This window comes from Gossypium raimondii, chromosome 13 (genome assembly GCF_025698545.1).
Source record: "Gossypium raimondii isolate GPD5lz chromosome 13, ASM2569854v1, whole genome shotgun sequence".
Taxonomy (NCBI): Eukaryota; Viridiplantae; Streptophyta; class Magnoliopsida; order Malvales; family Malvaceae; genus Gossypium; species Gossypium raimondii.
In genome coordinates this window covers 45,468,179-45,485,066 of record NC_068577.1, presented here as the reverse complement: position 1 = coordinate 45,485,066, position 16,888 = coordinate 45,468,179, and the positions used below count along the sequence as shown (strand labels likewise).

Below are 16,888 nucleotides of genomic sequence, written 5' to 3'. Positions count from 1 at the left end.
TAAGTATAAATTGAAAAATTTAAAATTTTAATATAAAAGTATTACTAATTTTTATCGCTCACAAATTAATTGTATTTAAAATACAATTATTTTAATACTTTTTAGCATCGACTATGAAATCATAAGGAAATCAAGAGTATGTAGTAAAGAGAATTTAAAATATAAAAGGGATTGATGTCTATCTCAATCATCTTAGTCATTTAATAGTTGTTTGTATATGTCACATCATATTTATATTTTTATTTTGATCATCCAGTAAAAAAATTTAAAGATTAAAATAAAAAATGGAAGAAAATAAAACAATGCATTAAAAATTTGTTATATTCTACTCATTTACTTTATTACAAAAGTTTTAAAAATTTCAATATTGAAATTTTAAATTAAAATCAATTAAATAAATCATTCCAAAAAAATTTATCCCTTTATGGTGTTGATTGATTTGTTACTACAATATTGAAAATTAAGTAATTTAATCTCATTCTAAAATTTAAAAATTTATTTTATATTTCCAAATTAAAATCAAATCAAACAACTCATCTTTAAGAATTGTCTATGAAACCTAATTTTTTTATTATATGATCTTAAATCTCCGTATTAAGCTAAAAGAAAAGAAAAATCATTTTAATTAATTAATTAATTTTATCTTCCATACCAAACAAAACCCATAATTATTTTCATCACTTCTTTACCCGAATTAATTGATTACTTAATTAAGGAATTTATTTTTTTGCTTTTAGTTTAGTATGGAATATTCAACATTATATAATTAAAAAATTATGTTTCATAGACAATTATTAAATATAAGTTATTTGAGTTAACTCCCTTAATGATAATTTGGAAATATAAAATAAAAATTTAAAATTTAGAAAGAGTTTAAATTTTAATGCATTATTTTAGTTTCTATCGCTTTTTCACTTTAATCTTTAATGTTTTTTTTTACCTAGATCAAAACTTAAAGATTTTTTTCGATAACCAAAATGAAAGCGACCTAGAAGCTGGGTAACTAAAATGAAAGTGCAAACATGATTTGACATGTATAGTTGGATGACTAAAATGAAAGCACACTAAAAATTAGGTGGCAAAATTGAAAAGATTTATTTTGAAGTGACTAAAATGAAAGTGTCTAAAAATTAAGTGACAAATTGAGTAGTTTACCCTTTTTGATAAAGTAAAAAATTTCAAATTAAAAGAAAGAAGAATCTTAACAAATTTAAAGTTGGGCCTACGGATGTTAAAACACTGCAGTCTGCATTTGTCAGTGTGTTTGGTGGGCTGTCATTTGGAATCATGTTCCAACCTTATCCAAATTGAATCTAGTTCCCTCCTAAACCATGTCCAAACAACGACCACCACCACCTACACGTGCTGATTTTATGATTAATAAAAACCACGCCGTTTTCAACTTTTCCCTTGACCTTGAAACTCACGCTCGATTCCATCGAACGCCACGTTTACATGTTTATCATCAAAAGGTTTTCCCAAGCGAGTCCTGTTCCCTCGTCATAATCTCACGATTACAGATTCCCATCACATTAAGTTGCGTGCAACTTCCGAAAATAAATAAAAAAATGTAATTCTATTTTTAAAATTAATAAAATAATTGTGTAGCCCTTTCCTTATAATTTCCTCGCCATTCTCAACGAAAAGGTTTTTAGGGCTTTTCTAACTTTTCTGATTATTTTTTGATAATCCGGAGTTCAATCATCTAAAAGAAGCCCTAAAATCCTTGAATCAGGTAACTTTGCATCTGTATTTTCTTCAATTGATTTCCCCCTTTCTTTTGTGGGTTAAAGATCGTTTCTTTATCGGTCGTTGATTGAACTTAGGTTTTTCTGATCTTGGGTTTTGATTATATGATCAGATTTTATATTTATTTCTTTAAATGGCATGCTACTTGTATATAATTAATTTGGATTGAGAAAATTTATGTCTGAAGTGAAGGGTACAAAATTTAATGATTCATGGTGACTTTTCTTTGTTTATTTTTGAGATACGTAGTTTAAATAGTGAATCTTTAGTCTTTTCATGTTTGGGCTTTTTTTTTTTAATAAACTTGTTAGTTGATTCTTTGATGATATCTGTGATCAAGTTGCAGTATTTTGCATGGATTCAACATTTTGTTTTTTTATTTTATTTTAATTCTATTTCGTATTCTACTTCTTGGAGGAAGTCAGAAGATCAAATCGTTAATTCGAAACTTAAAGACTTTAATCTTCTAGGCCGAATCTTGGTTATCGCGAGCAAGTTTCCGTCTTGTTAGGTTTATATGGTTCTTGTGTTTTGTACAGCCTATGGTTTTGAATTTACAATTATTGGATGCCTAATTCTTTTATTTACTTCTTGTTTATGCGAGATTTGTGAGGTTTTTGTTTATTGATTAATTAGTTGATGAGAAGCACTGAGATTCTCCACTATTTTTTGATTGCCGAATTGAATCTTACTTTTTCTTTTTGTTTGGCCTGAAAACTGTTATTATTCTTGATAGGGGTTTATGTTGAATCTGATGATCGTATTGATCTGCGATTTTTCAGGTCTGAGCTTGTGGTTTGTTAGGCCTCTTTAATCAAACTAAGTTTCATGTCTGATCTTGACGTTCAAATTCCTACTGCCTTTGGTATGATTTGATCTTAACTTCCAAATATTTACCTTTGTTCTTGTTAATAACGTGTGTATTTGTTGTGTTAGATCCCTTTGCTGATGCAAATGCTGAGGACTCAGGTGCGGGTGCAAAGGAGTATGTGCATATTCGTATTCAGCAAAGGAATGGTCGCAAAAGCCTGACAACTGTCCAGGGGTTGAAGAAAGAATTCAGCTATAACAAGATACTTAAAGACCTGAAGAAGGAGTTTTGCTGCAATGGGACCGTGGTCCAGGACCCTGAATTAGGACAGGTGTGTCCCGTAACCCCTTACCTTACCTGTATCTGTTATTGGAACCCAATTTTTTAGTCTGTTATTTTGCGGTATGTATTTAGGTGATTCAACTTCAAGGTGACCAGCGTAAGAATGTATCAACCTTCCTTGTTCAGGTAATTCGTAAGCGTGTTTTTGAAAGCTTCTCGTGTTTATGCAAAAAGTGTGGTGGTAAAGTTGGAAATTTGCGTTTTGACTTTGGTTATTGATCAGGCTGGCATAGTGAAGAAGGAAAACATCAAAATCCACGGTTTCTAAGCCTGCGCGGTGGAAGCAGGAAATACTATCTGATTAGGACATATCTTATGTTGGTTGGATGACAAAGTATGCACGTTGTGTTACATGTGCTTTCCAGTTCAGTGGATGATTATGATATGTTTGGAAGTTTGTTTGGCTATGTTGCTTATATTAGACCTTTATATGTGTTGAAATATTGTGTGGTTTGGTGCTTATTTTGGCAATTAGTATGGGTGAAGAAAAATGAGATGTAGTAATTAGAGATGTAATTAGCCGAGCTGGATCTCTACAATCACAAGCTTGATACTGGTTGGATTGACTAGTAAAATGATAAAAGATTGGACATGATGATATTTCATATTAATCCCAAGAATGATGCTATAATTAAATTAATATTTTTTTTCATTAAAATGTTTATGCAATAGAAAATGGTGAACCACGCAAAATCCAGTTTATTCTATTTTTATGTTTTAAGAAATCATATCAAAATTATTGTTCCTTTATATTTATTTTTATTTTCTTTATAATTCTACAATTTCGATTATCTTAAAAAATAAAAATAAATGATTGAGATTAAAACTAAAGAACAGATAGAAAAATACAAGATCAGAATTAAACAGAGTCAGAGTCATAGTACAAGTTTTTAAAACTAGATAAAGCCACATATAAATGTATTTGGGGTAATCAACAATTAATATTTTCTTTTGAAAATACATCAATATTTATATAAATATGAGTGCCTCACTCAAATAACATATATATATTTTAGTGTTTTTATTTAAAAATTAATAAAATTTGTATGCTGACGCTATTTATATTAATAAATCCTAAATTTTAATGTAGTATGTGCATTTTAATTGTATTATACTTACTTTATTACCTCCATCAATTGTATATTCATATGTATTATTTAAATCTCTTTTAAGTTGGTGTCTCAAGTCAATCGGACCGACTCAATTAGGAAAATTACGAAAATGTCTTATAATTAAATAAGTTATATTATTAAAGGGTATTTTAGTCTTTTATTTTTAAAAATTTGCATGAGATTGAATTTGAACTGATATTATTTACATTAATAAAATATTAATTTTATCTCAATTGGTTAAAGATGAAAATGTCATCATCACATTACAAAGTAAATTATTTTATTTTGAGGATATCTTTTTATTATATTTATTTTATATGAAAAATAGAAAACTACACACATATAACAAAATTTAAACTCATGTCTCCTTCAGATCTCACACACATTTATATCTTACCATTCAACTATATTATTTCTTATCAACTTTTTACAAATATATTTATTATATAATTTTGTTTTTCACAAACATAGTGAATGTGCCATAATTTAAATTCTAATGTTGATTTTTTCTTCGATAACTCTTTACGTGCTCTAAAAGTGCTAAACAATTGGAGTGCATTTATTAGTAATCTAATGTATTTACATATTTGAGTTTTTTACTCACAATTTAAACTAATCTTTTCATTTAAATTTCATACATATGTTGTTGGATATTTGAGTGGAGACGATAGAACCAGAGACTTGTATGGAAACAAATAGTAGACTTCAAGGCACGAATAATGCTTTCCAAAGAGAACTATTTGCCCCCACACAAAGTTGTTAGAAGATTAAGACAAAGGTCCTCCCGGGATACTACGAAGTTTTGAATTTCCTTTGATTAGAAAAATTGAGGAATTCCCTAATTCTTACTCTATCTTCTGAAAATAAGATTGATTGTAATTGTATATTTTGTGAGCACCATAATGCCTCTATTTATATGCACTCAATGGGTACAATTTGAAGAGCCACAACCCTTCATATTGGACATACTCCTTGGGACGAACATGTCTTATGGAAATGTATTTATTGGAGGATAAATCATCACTTTTAATTTGAATAGTGCTTATGAATAATTAAATTTGTAAGATGATAAATCATCACTTTTAATTTGAATAGTGCTCATATTAATTTGCAATCTATACTTTCCATCAATCCCCCACTAGATTGCTAATTCCAGAAAATAAGTACACAGTGATTATGCATAAAGAAAGGTGTCCGCAGATTGAACCTTCCTTTAGTGCAAACTCTCAGAGTGTCAACAAAGTGAATGGTGGCTAGTCGCTTGAACCATCACTCTTAAAGTTAATATCGAAAAAATTTCACACATAATCGTAAAGTATTAGAGTAAGAATTTAATTTGCTTTAGCACCGTTATGGCCATGTGCTCATCCCGTTTCATGAACATGTACGAGAGAAAACCATAAAGAAAATCTCGTTGAAGCGGCACCACTTCTTGTCCATATAGGTGGATTTCATGACAATTAATGTCCATCCATTAAGAGTAAAACTCATCGTCCTAAAATATAAACACTAAATCTTGATTCTTAGTGTACGTTGTCATTCGATAACTTGTTATTACCCTTTATACCTTGAAACTAACTTTCGGCTATAACAAGATAGGGTTTCCATTATCAATGATGTGATTAGAATGATTTTAATCCCATCTTAGCGGTGGTACTCTTAACCAAATCCCTTGACAAACCTTTTGTCAATGGGTCCGCTAAATTGTCAATTGACTTAACATAGGTAACAGTTATCACACCGTCCTTAATCAATTGTCTCACATACTTATGTCTCAAACTTATATGTCTAAACTTTCCATTGTACACCTTATTGTACGCTCGAGACATGGTAGATTCACTATTACAATATGCGGAAATGGCGAACCTACGTTGTGGCCACAACTTTATATCTAGAAAAAGATCTCTTAGCCATTCCGCTTCCTTACCAGTAGCCGCTAAGGCTATAAATTCAGCCTCCATAGTTGAATATGAAATGCAAGTTTGTTTCTTGGAGGCCCAACTAATGGCTCCACCTCCAATTGTAAAAATCCATCCCGATGTAGACTTATTATCACTTAGACTTGGAATCCAACTTGCATCAGAGTAACCTTCTAGTACTGCGAGATAATCACTATAGAATAATCCCAAATTTTTTGTTTTCTTAAGATAGCAAAAAATTCTACAAATTACTTTCCAATGATCGGTACGAGGACAATTTGTCAATCTAGCCAATTTGCACATAGCAAATGCGATATCGTGTCTAGTGCAATGCATTGCAAACATTAGACTTTCGATTGCGCTGGCGTACTCAAGTTGCAATATAGCCCTTCCATTATTCTCACTTAACTTGAAGTTCTAATCGTATGGAGTGTTTGAATCCTTGATTTTCAAGTGTTTTAACTTTTCCAATACTTTCTCAATGTAGTGGGATTGACTTAGTGCAAAGCCATTTTCATGCTTTTTCACCTTTATTCCTAGAAATGTATCTACCTTATTGAGATCTTTCATTTTAAATTTCGAGGCTAGATACTCTCTGGTCTCACGAGCACTTTCCATGTTCGTACCAAAAATCAACAAATATTTTACATAGAGACAAACAATTACACCATATCTATCGGTGAATTTAGTGTGAATACATTTATCCGCACTATTATGTAAAAAACTGTAACAACCTCTAACCCCAACCGTCGCCGGAACAGGATTACGAGGCATTACCGGACCTATCAGAAAACTTACTAATAAATTGAAATTAAAATAACATTCATAGTATAATTTAATAATTAAATCCCTATAATGAACTCTCGGTGTGATAGCCTGAAATAGGGCCTAATCAGAATAGTGGTTTCGTAATTACAAATATGAAGTGAAATAGTTTAATTTTATAAATTTTTATTAACTAATGATTGATTGAAATATTGTGTGAAAATATGGATAGGAAATTTTAATGATTTAGTGCCTAATTGAATTTTTAGGACTAAATTGAGAAAAATGCAAAGTGTGTCTAATTAGTGATTAAATGACTTAATTGAATTATTGCATGAAATTGGAAGTGTTTATGTAAAATAGACCATAAATTAGTGTTATGGACACAAAAGGGTAATTCTAGAAAAATATCTAAGTAAATGGTCAAGGGTATTTTTGTCAAAGGTGAATAAAAGACAAAATAAAGTGAAAATAAGTGTCCATCTTCTTCAAAATTAAAGAGTTGCTGCCGAAACTTTCATGTTCTATAAGCTAGGGTTCTTGATTTTTCTAAGCTCAATTGTAAGTGATTTTTTGCCCCGTTTTTAATTATTTTCGTATTTTTATGCTTATTGAAGCTTGAATTTCATGTTTCTACCATTTATTTTAAATGAAATTAAAGTTTAACAATTGACCCATTCATGATATAGTTGTAATTTGATGAGTGATGTTAGATAATAAATGTTTGAAGTGCTAATTACAAGTTTTACTAGAAGAATTATGATGAAAATGTTGAAAAGGACTAAATTGTGAAAGTAAAGTGTGAATAAAATTGTGATTTTGTGAAATTGAGGGCTATTATGAGCATGAAATATGATTTAGTGAGGTTTGAAATTTAAGAATTTAGTGAATTTTATTTTTACGAGCTTTGGGACAAAAGTGAAATTTTGAAAAGTTAGGGAAAAAATGTAAGTTTGTCAAAATATTGTGTATGAATTGTATCAGAATGGAATGTTGATAAAATGCATTAAATTGTGTTAATATAGATCAAGAAAGAAGAAATAGTGGAAGTGATCGGGAAAAGAGAAGGTTATCGACTAATTTATAAAAATAGTAGTTTTGCATCCGAGGTAAGTTATGTGTAAATAATAACAATATTTTTATATAAATTGTGAATTATATTCGATATGTGAATTAATATTGAATGTGGAAGGAAAATTGTTCATGAATTATTCAAGTGATAAAGTGTTTAAAATCAAGTGTTAAGTGTAAATTCCCGGTTGAACTTAGGAATAGAAGTGGATACAAGTGACATGTCACTAGAGACCAGTGTTACAGTGTTACAGTGAGTCCCGGGTGCTGGGTGATCTAGCATGTGTTGCAGATACCTGACAGCTTGTGTGAGCAGGCCCGTGGACATTTCCAGTGTTATTGATCAGTGGTAGCTTCGACTACATTTCAGTGGTAGCTACGGCTACATTACAGTGGTAGCTTCGGCTACATATTAGTGGTAGCTTTGGCTACATATCGGTGTGGCACTTATGTGCTAATTCACTACGTATCTGTGTATATTCCGAGTGTTCAATGAGATTAATAATGAGTTAAAGTGAATATGAAATGAAGGGTATGTGCAGGTACAATTGAAAGAATGAGCATATGTGATTAAAGTTAAGTGTATAAATGCATGTGCAAGTGAATTGGTAAGATTATGTATGTGTAAGTGATTGAAATTGCTAAGAAATGTTTGATTAGTTAATTGTTAAATGAGTATTTATAGTTTACATGTAACTTACTAAGCTATTAGTAGCTTACACCATTCTTCCTTTCCTTTGTTTTATAGTGTTTTGAGCTTGCTCGAATTGGGGATCGTCGGAGCTCGTATCACACTATCACAGCCATCTCGGTATTATGTGTTTTCAAAATGTTTAAAGTTATGGCATGTATAGAGTCTTAATCATTTTGAGTATGTTCAAATGATATGGCTAAGATTAGCTATTGAAATGGTTAGTAAAGAATATGTTTTGGTGTTATGTATGTTTAAATGGTAACTAATACAAAGAAGCAGTTTTTGGACAGCAGTAGTGACATGAATTTGAAAAATCACCAAAAATTGTATAAATGGAATTAGAGAGTGAATGAGATATAGAATTAAGTCTTATCAAGTCTATTTTACATAAAATAAACGGTGTAGGCAAAGGAAATTTATATTTTGAGATATTTGAATTTGAGTGAGATAGTGTTAGAATGGTTTTAAAGTCCCTATTCTAACTTTAGAAAATCATTATAAATTGTACAGAAATAATTATGGGTCATAATTTATATGAATAGATTCCTTAGTGAGTCTATTTTCAAAAGAAATAAACAATAACATTATGTGAATTCTATACAATGAGATAATTTATTTTTAGTACCAAGAGGTCAGAACCGTCAAGATGTGAAACAGGGGAGATTTTAATGAATAAATTGTACTAATTGGCTAAGTAAAAAATTATGAAAATTTTATGGAAATAATATATATGAGTCTAGTTTAAGGGAAAATTTACGGATTTAAATTTTTAGTTTTTTAACTCACGTGATAATTAAAATAGTTACAGTCGCGCAAGTGGATAGTTTTGTTGTGAACAGTGAAATTAATTTTAAACGCAAATTTTTATCCTCTGAACTAGTAAGTTAAGTTAGATGACATCTCGTGCTCAATTTCGGCGATGGTCTCAGGTAAGGGGTGTTACATTTAGTGGTATCAGAGCTACGGTTTAGTCGATTCTCGGGCTAACGTAGCGAGTGTAATAGACTATCTATACATGCCATAATTGAATAATGATAGTGTGACGACTCCTGACATCTTAAAATGTTTTTTTATAGTAATGAATCCTAATCGAGATACAGCTGATGATACTCAAAGTAATGCGCCTGCTTCCGCGCAAGGGACGACGCCAGTTGAAAGTCGACCCGAGACTCAGGGTCAAGGGGATGAGGCTAGGGAAGCTTTTCTCTATATGATGAGCAATTGGTATACTGAGTTTGTTAAAACTAATCCTAATGCTCAACCTCTTTTTCCCCCTCCTGTTCCTCAAGCTGTTCCTATAGCTCCTCAACAAACTGAAGTGTTAAGATTGTCAAAGCCTCCAGTGGAAAAAATTCAAAAGTATAGAGCCGAAGAGTTCCGAGCTAATGTAAATGATGATCCTGAAAGAGCAGAGTTCTGGCTTGAAAATACTATCAGGGTGTTGGATGAATTATCTTGTACTCTAGAAGAAAGTCTCAAATGTGTTATCTCATTGTTGAGGGATTCAACTTATAATTGGTGGAAAAATTTAGTGTCAGTGGTGCCTAAAGAGAAAGTTACATGGGATTTCTTTCAAGAGAAATTTCGGAAGAAGTATGTAAGTCAGCGTTTCATTGATCAAAAGAGAAAAGAGTTTCTTGAATTGAAACAAGGGCGCATGACGGTAGCCGAATATGAACGAGAATTTGTCAAATTAAGCAAGTATGCCCAAGAGTGTGTATCTAATGAAGCTACATTGTACAAGAGGTTTGAAGATGGATTAAACGAGGATATCCAATTGTTGGTGGGAATTCTTGAAATTAAAGAGTTAGTGGTACTAGTTGAAAGAGCTATCAAGGTTGAAGAATTGAGCAAAGAGAAAAGAAAGGTGGAAAGTGAAGCAATAGATGCAAGAAAAAGATCAATGGGCAAGTCATTTCAGTCTCAAGCGAAGAAGTCTAGAGAAATGAATACTCAATCGAATGCTTCTAGTGTGAATTTTCAAAGAGATCGAGGAAAACAATATTAAAGTTCTAAAACTTAAGCTACTTCTATGACAAGTGTAGGTAGTGTTAAACCTACTAGACCAAAATGTCAACATTGTGGAAAACGACATTTGGGGGAATGTTATTTAATCAGCCAAGCATGTTTTAAACGTGGATCTCAAGATCATTTTGTGAAAGATTTTCCAGAAAGAGAAGAGATAGAAAAGTTTCAAAATGTGAGATCGAGCAGTGTGACTACTAGAGGAAGACCACCGAGAAATGTAGGGACTGGAACTAGTGGTAAATGTGTAACAAAAGACACTATTGTAAGATCCAAAACGAGAGCTCCAGCGAGAGCTTATGCCATCCGAGCTAGAGAGGAAGCATCTTTCCCTGAAGTGATCACTGGTGTATTTTCTCTTTACGACACTAATGTTCTTGCATTGATTGATCCTGGTTCTACTCATTAGTATGTATGCATGAATTTAGTGTCTGCTAAGAATTTGTGTGTTGAATTGACTGAGTATGTGGTTAAAGTGTCGAATCCTTTAGGCAAGCATGTGATAATTGATAAAATATGCAAAAATTGTCGTTTGATTATACAAGGTCAGTGTTTCCCTGCCAACTTGATGTTGTTGCCATTTGATGAATTTGATGTTATTTTAGGAATAGATTGGTTGACATTACATAAGGCTAAGATAGATTGTAGTCAGAAAATTCTTGAGTTGAAGTGTAGTAGTGGTAAAGTTATTCGGGTTGAAACAGATAAGTCAAATGTGATGCCAATTGTGATTTCTTCCATATCTGCTCAAAAATGTTTGAAAAATGGTTGTGAAGCATATCTTGCTTATGTGTTGAATACAAAAGTGTCTAAAATAAAGATCGAATCAGTGCCAATGGTATGTGAATATTTAGATGTGTTTCCAGAAGAGTTGCCAGGTTTGCCTCCGATTAGAGAAGTAGAGTTTGGTATTGAAATAATGCCAGGTACCGCTCCAATATCGATTGCTCCCTACAGAATGGCACCAACTGATCTGAAAGAGTTAAAAGTGCAATTACAAGAGTTGACGGATAAAGGATTCGTAAAACCAAGTTATTCTCCGTGGGGTGCTCCCGTGCTATTTGTGAAGAAAAAGGATGGAACATTGAGATTGTGTATTGATTATCGTCAACTTAACAAAGTGACAGTGAAGAATAAGTATCCATTGCCCTGAATATATGACTTGTTTGATCAGTTAAAGGATGCCACAATGTTTTCCAAAATTGATTTGAGATCCGGATATTACCAATTGAGAGTTAAAGAGACAGATGTGCCAAAGACTACTTTCAGAACCCGATATGACCACTATGAGTTTCTTGTAATACCTTTTGGTCTGACTAATGCTCTAGCTATTTTTATGGATTTTATGAATCGGATTTTCCGGCTCTATTTGGATAAATTTGTTGTGGTGTTTATAGATGATATTCTTATTTATTCCCGAAGTGAAGCTGAGCATGCCGATCATTTAAAAATTGTGCTACAGACTCTGCGAGAAAAGAAATTGTTTGCTAAATTTAGCAAGAGTGAATTTTGGCTCAATGAAGTTGGATTTTTGGGATATATTGTCTCGGGAGATGGCATCCGAGTGGATCCGAATAAGATATCGGCAATAGTTGAATGGAAGCCTCCAAGAAATGTATCTGAAGTTAGGAGTTTTCTGGGCTTAGCTAGATATTACCATCGATTTGTAGAAGGTTTTTCGATGATAGCTTCACCGATGACAAAATTGTTGCAAAAAGATGTTAAGTTCGAATGGACCGAGGAGTGTCAACAAATTTTTGAGAAATTAAAGAAGTGTTTAACTGAGGCACCAGTGTTAGTGCAACCCGAGTCAGGAAATGAATTTTTTGTTTATAGTGAGGCATCGTTAAGTGGGCTCGGATGTGTATTGATGCAAGAAGGAAAAGTGATATCGTATGCTTCTCGACAATTGAAACCGCATGAACGAAATTATCCTACCCATGATTTAGAGTTGGCTGCTATTGTCTTTGCTTTGAAGATTTGGCGTCATTATTTATATGGTGAGAAATGTCGTGTTTATAGGGATTATAAAAGTTTGAAATATGTTATGACACAAAAAGACCTGAATTTGCGGTAACGAAAATGGTTGGAATTGTTGAAAGATTATGAACTTGTGATAGATTATCATCCGGGAAAAGCCAATATAGTTGCTGATGCTTTGAGCAGAAAGTCTATCGATGCTTTGAGAAGAAACTCTATCTTTTCTTTGAAAGCTTTGAATACGAGATTAACATTGACTGAAGATGGATCATTGTTTGCAGAGTTAAAAGCTAGATCATTGTTTCTTCAAGAAATTTGTGAGGCTCAAAAAGTGGATAATGAATTGCAAAGAAGAAAGACTCAGTGTGCAATGGACGATAATTCTGATTTTTGGATTGATTCAGATGAATGTTTAATGTTTCATGACAGAATATGTGTTCCAAAAAATGTTGATTTAATCTAGAAAATTTTGCAAGAAGCGCATGATAGCGTTTGGCAGTTCATCCTAGTAGTGTAAAAATGTACAATGATTTGAAGAAATTATATTGGTGGTCGGGTATGAAACGGGATATCTCCGAGTATGTGACAAAGTGTTTAGTGTGCCAACGAGTAAAAGCTGAACACCAAGTACCTTCAGGGTTACTTCAACCTATTATGGTGCCCGAGTGGAAGTGGGATATAATTACTATGGATTTTTTTTTCGGATTGCCATTGTCACCGAAAAAGAAAGACTCAATTTGGGTGATAGTTGATCGATTGACTAAGTCGGCTCATTTCATTCCTGTGCGAATGAGTTTTTCACTTGACAAGTTAGCCGAATTGTATATTTCTGAGATAGTCTGATTACATGGTGTGCCTATGTCTATTATATGTGATAGAGATCCACGGCTTACTTCAAAGTTTTGGAAGAAATTACAAGAGGCATTGGGTACTAAATTGAATTTTAGTACAGCATTCCATCCCCAAACCGATGGACAGTCTGAAAGAGAAATTCAAATACTCGAAGACATGTTGAGATGTTGTGTATTGGAATTTGAATGTAATTGGGAAAGATATTTACCTTTGGTAGAATTTGCATATAATGATAGTTATCAATCGAGCATAAAAATGACACCTTATGAAGCGTTGTATGGACGAAAGTGTCAGACTCCGTTATATTGGACTGAACTTAATGAAAATCAGTTACATGGAGTCGATGTGGTAAAAGAAACTGAAGAAAAAGTGAAGATAATCCGTGATTGTTTGAAAGCTGCATCAGATCGACAGAAGTCGTATGCAGACTTAAAAAGAAAAGAGATTGAGTTTCAAGTGGGTGATAATGTATTTTTGAAAGTGTCTCCATGGAAGAAAATTTTGAGATTTGGCCTTAAAGGTAAATTAAGTCCAAGATTTATTGGTCCATCTGAAGTGATAGAAAGAATTAGTCCAGTGGCTTATCGATTGTCTTTACCACCAGAATTGGAAAGAATTTATAATGTGTTTCATGTTTCTATGTTGAGGCGGTATCGATCAGACCCATCGCATGTGATTTCACTGACTGAAGTGGAAATTCGATCGGATATGACATACGAAGAAGAGCCGATTCAAATCTTAGCACAAGAAGTAAAACAGTTGAGAAACAAAGAAATTGCTTTAGTGAAAGTGTTATGGCAACGACATGGAGTGGAAGAGGCAACATGGGAAACAAATGAGGCTATGAGGAAACAGTATCCCAACTTATTCACTGGTAAGATTTTCGGGGACGAAAATCCCTAAGGGGAGAGAATTGTGATAGCCCGAAATAGGGCCTAATCGGAATAGTGGTTTCGTAACCACAAATCCGAAGTGAAATAGTTTAATTTTATAAATTTTTATTAATTACTGATTGATTGAAATATTGTGTGAAAATATGGATAGGAAATTTTAATGATTTAGTGCCTAATTGAATTTTTAGGACTAAATTGAGAAAAATGCTAAGTGGGACTAATTAATGATTAAATGACTTAATTGAATTATTGCATGAAATTGGAAGTGTTTATGTAAAATAGACCATAAATTAGTGTTATGGACACAAAAGGGTAATTCTAGAAAAATATCTAAGTAAATGGTCAAGGGTATTTTTGTCAAAGGTGAATAAAAGACAAAATAAAGTGAAAATAAGTGTCCATCTTCTTCAAAATTAAAGAGTTGCTGTCGAAACTTTCATGTTCTATAAGCTAGGGTTCTTGATTTTTCTAAGCTCAATTGTAATTGATTTCTTGCCCCGTTTTTAATTATTTTCGTATTTTTATGCTTATTGAAGCTTGAATTTCATGTTTCTACCATTTATTTGAGGCTGTTATGAGCATGAAATATGATTTAGTGAGGTTTGAAATTTAAGAATTTAGTGAATTTTATTTTTACGAGCTTTAGGACAAAAGTGGAATTTTTGAAAAGTTAGGGAAAAAAATGTAAGTTTGTCAAAATATTGTGTATGAATTGTATTGGAATGGAATGTTGATAAAATGCATTAAATTGTGTTAATATAGATCAAGAAAGAAGAAATAGTGGAAGTGATCGGGGAAAAGAGAATGTTATCGACTAATTTACAAAAATAGTCGTTTTGCATCTGAGGTAAGTTATGTGTAAATAATAACAATATTTTTATATAAATTGTGAATTATATTCGATATGTGAATTAATATTGAATGTGGAAGGAAAATTGTTCATGAATTATTCAAGTGATAAAGTGTTTAAAATCAAATGTTAAGTGTAAATTCCCGGTTGAACTTAGGAATAGAATGGGATACAAGTGACATATCACTAGAGACCAGTGTTACAGTGTTACAGTGAGTCTCGGGTGCTGGGTGATCTAGCATGTGTTGCAGACACCTGACAGCTTGTGTGAGCAGGCTCGTGGCATTTCCAGTGTTATTGACCAGTGGTAGCTTAGGTTACATTTCAGTGGTAGCTACGGCTACATTACAGTGGTAGCTTTGGCTACATATCAGTGGTAGTTTTGGCTACATATCAGTGTGGCACTTATGTGCTAATTCTCTACGTATCTGTGTATATTCTGAGTGTTCAACGGGATTAATAATAAGTTAAAGTGATTATGAAATGAAGTGTATGTGCAGGTACAATTGAAAGAATGAGCATATGTGATTAAAGTTAAGTGTATAAATGCATGTGCAAGTGAATTGGTAAGACTATGTATGTGTAAGTGATTGAAATTGCTAAGAAATGTTTGATTAGTTATATGAGAGAAATGTTAATTGTTAAATGAGTATTTATAGTTTACATGTAACTTACTAAGCTATTAGTAGCTTACACCATTCTTCCTTTCCTTTGTTTTATAGTGTTTTGAGCTTACTCGAATTGGGGATCGTCGGAGCTCGTATCACACTATCACAGCCATTTCGGTATTATGTGTTTTCAAAATGTTTAAAGTTATGGCATATATAGTGTCTTAATCATTTTGAGTATGTTCAAATGATACGGCTAAGATTAGCTATTGAAATGGTTAGTAAAGAATATGTTTTGGTGTTATGTATGTTTAAATGGTAACTAATACAAAGAAACAGTTTTTGGACAGCAGCAGTGACGTGAATTTGAAAAATCACCAAAAATAGTAGAAATGGAATTAGAGAGTGAATGAGATATAGAATTAAATCTTATCAAGTCTATTTTTACATAAAATAAACTTTGTAGGCAAAGAAAAATTATATTTTGAGATATTTGAATTTGAGTGAGACAGGGTCAGAATGGTTTTTAAAGCCCCCTGTTCTGACTTTAGGAAATCATTATAAATTGTACAAAAAGAATTATGGGTCATAATTTATATGTCTAGATTCCTTGGTGAGTCTATTTTCAAAAGAAATAAATGATAACATTATATGAATTCTGTAAAATGGGATAATTGATTTTTAGTGCCAAGAGGTCAGAACTGTCGAGCTGTGAAATAGGGGAGAGTTTAATGAATAAACTGTACTAATTGACTAAGTCAAAAATTCTGAAAATTTTATGGAAATGAGGTATATGAGTCTAGTTTCAGAGAAAATTTACAGATTTAAATTTTGAGTTTCGTAACTGAAGTTATAATTAAAATTAGTAACAGTCGCACAAGTGAACAGTTTTGTTGTGAACAGTAAAATTAATTTTAAAAGCAAATTTTTATGCTCCGAACTAGTAAGTTAAGTTAGATGACATCTCGTGCTCAATTACGGCGATGGTCTCGGGTAAGGGGTGTTACACTCGAAGCCCAAAACATGTATTAAAATAGAACGAAACTTGTTCGAGCATTCCGAAAAAAATTTCAATTTTTTTTTGAAAAATTTTGACAGTATTTCTGCTTATTTTTACATAAAACCCCCTGCAAATTTAAAACCAAAACAAACCAATACCAATGCTTCAAATAAAGATTTTATATCTTTCATTCCATTTCAAGATTTAATACTAAGTC

General features: G+C 32.2%; 2 protein-coding genes across 2 annotated transcripts; both read left to right on the top strand.

The window, feature by feature from the left end:
• Window positions 1–1,568: 1,568 nt before the first annotated feature.
• LOC105782286 (protein translation factor SUI1 homolog 2) lies at window positions 1,569–3,542 on the top strand. Its single transcript, XM_012606929.2, has 5 exons — window positions 1,569–1,735; window positions 2,532–2,614; window positions 2,686–2,891; window positions 2,975–3,028; window positions 3,126–3,542. The coding sequence occupies exons 2-5, from the start codon at window positions 2,578–2,580 to the stop codon at window positions 3,168–3,170; spliced, it is 342 nt and encodes a 113-aa protein (XP_012462383.1). The 5' UTR covers window positions 1,569–1,735; window positions 2,532–2,577; the 3' UTR covers window positions 3,171–3,542.
• Window positions 3,543–9,541: 5,999 nt separating this feature from the next.
• LOC105781616 (uncharacterized) lies at window positions 9,542–10,471 on the top strand. Its single transcript, XM_012606138.2, has one exon. It carries the CDS (start codon window positions 9,542–9,544, stop codon window positions 10,469–10,471), a length of 930 nt encoding a protein of 309 aa, XP_012461592.2.
• The last annotated feature ends 6,417 nt before the right edge of the window (window positions 10,472–16,888 follow it).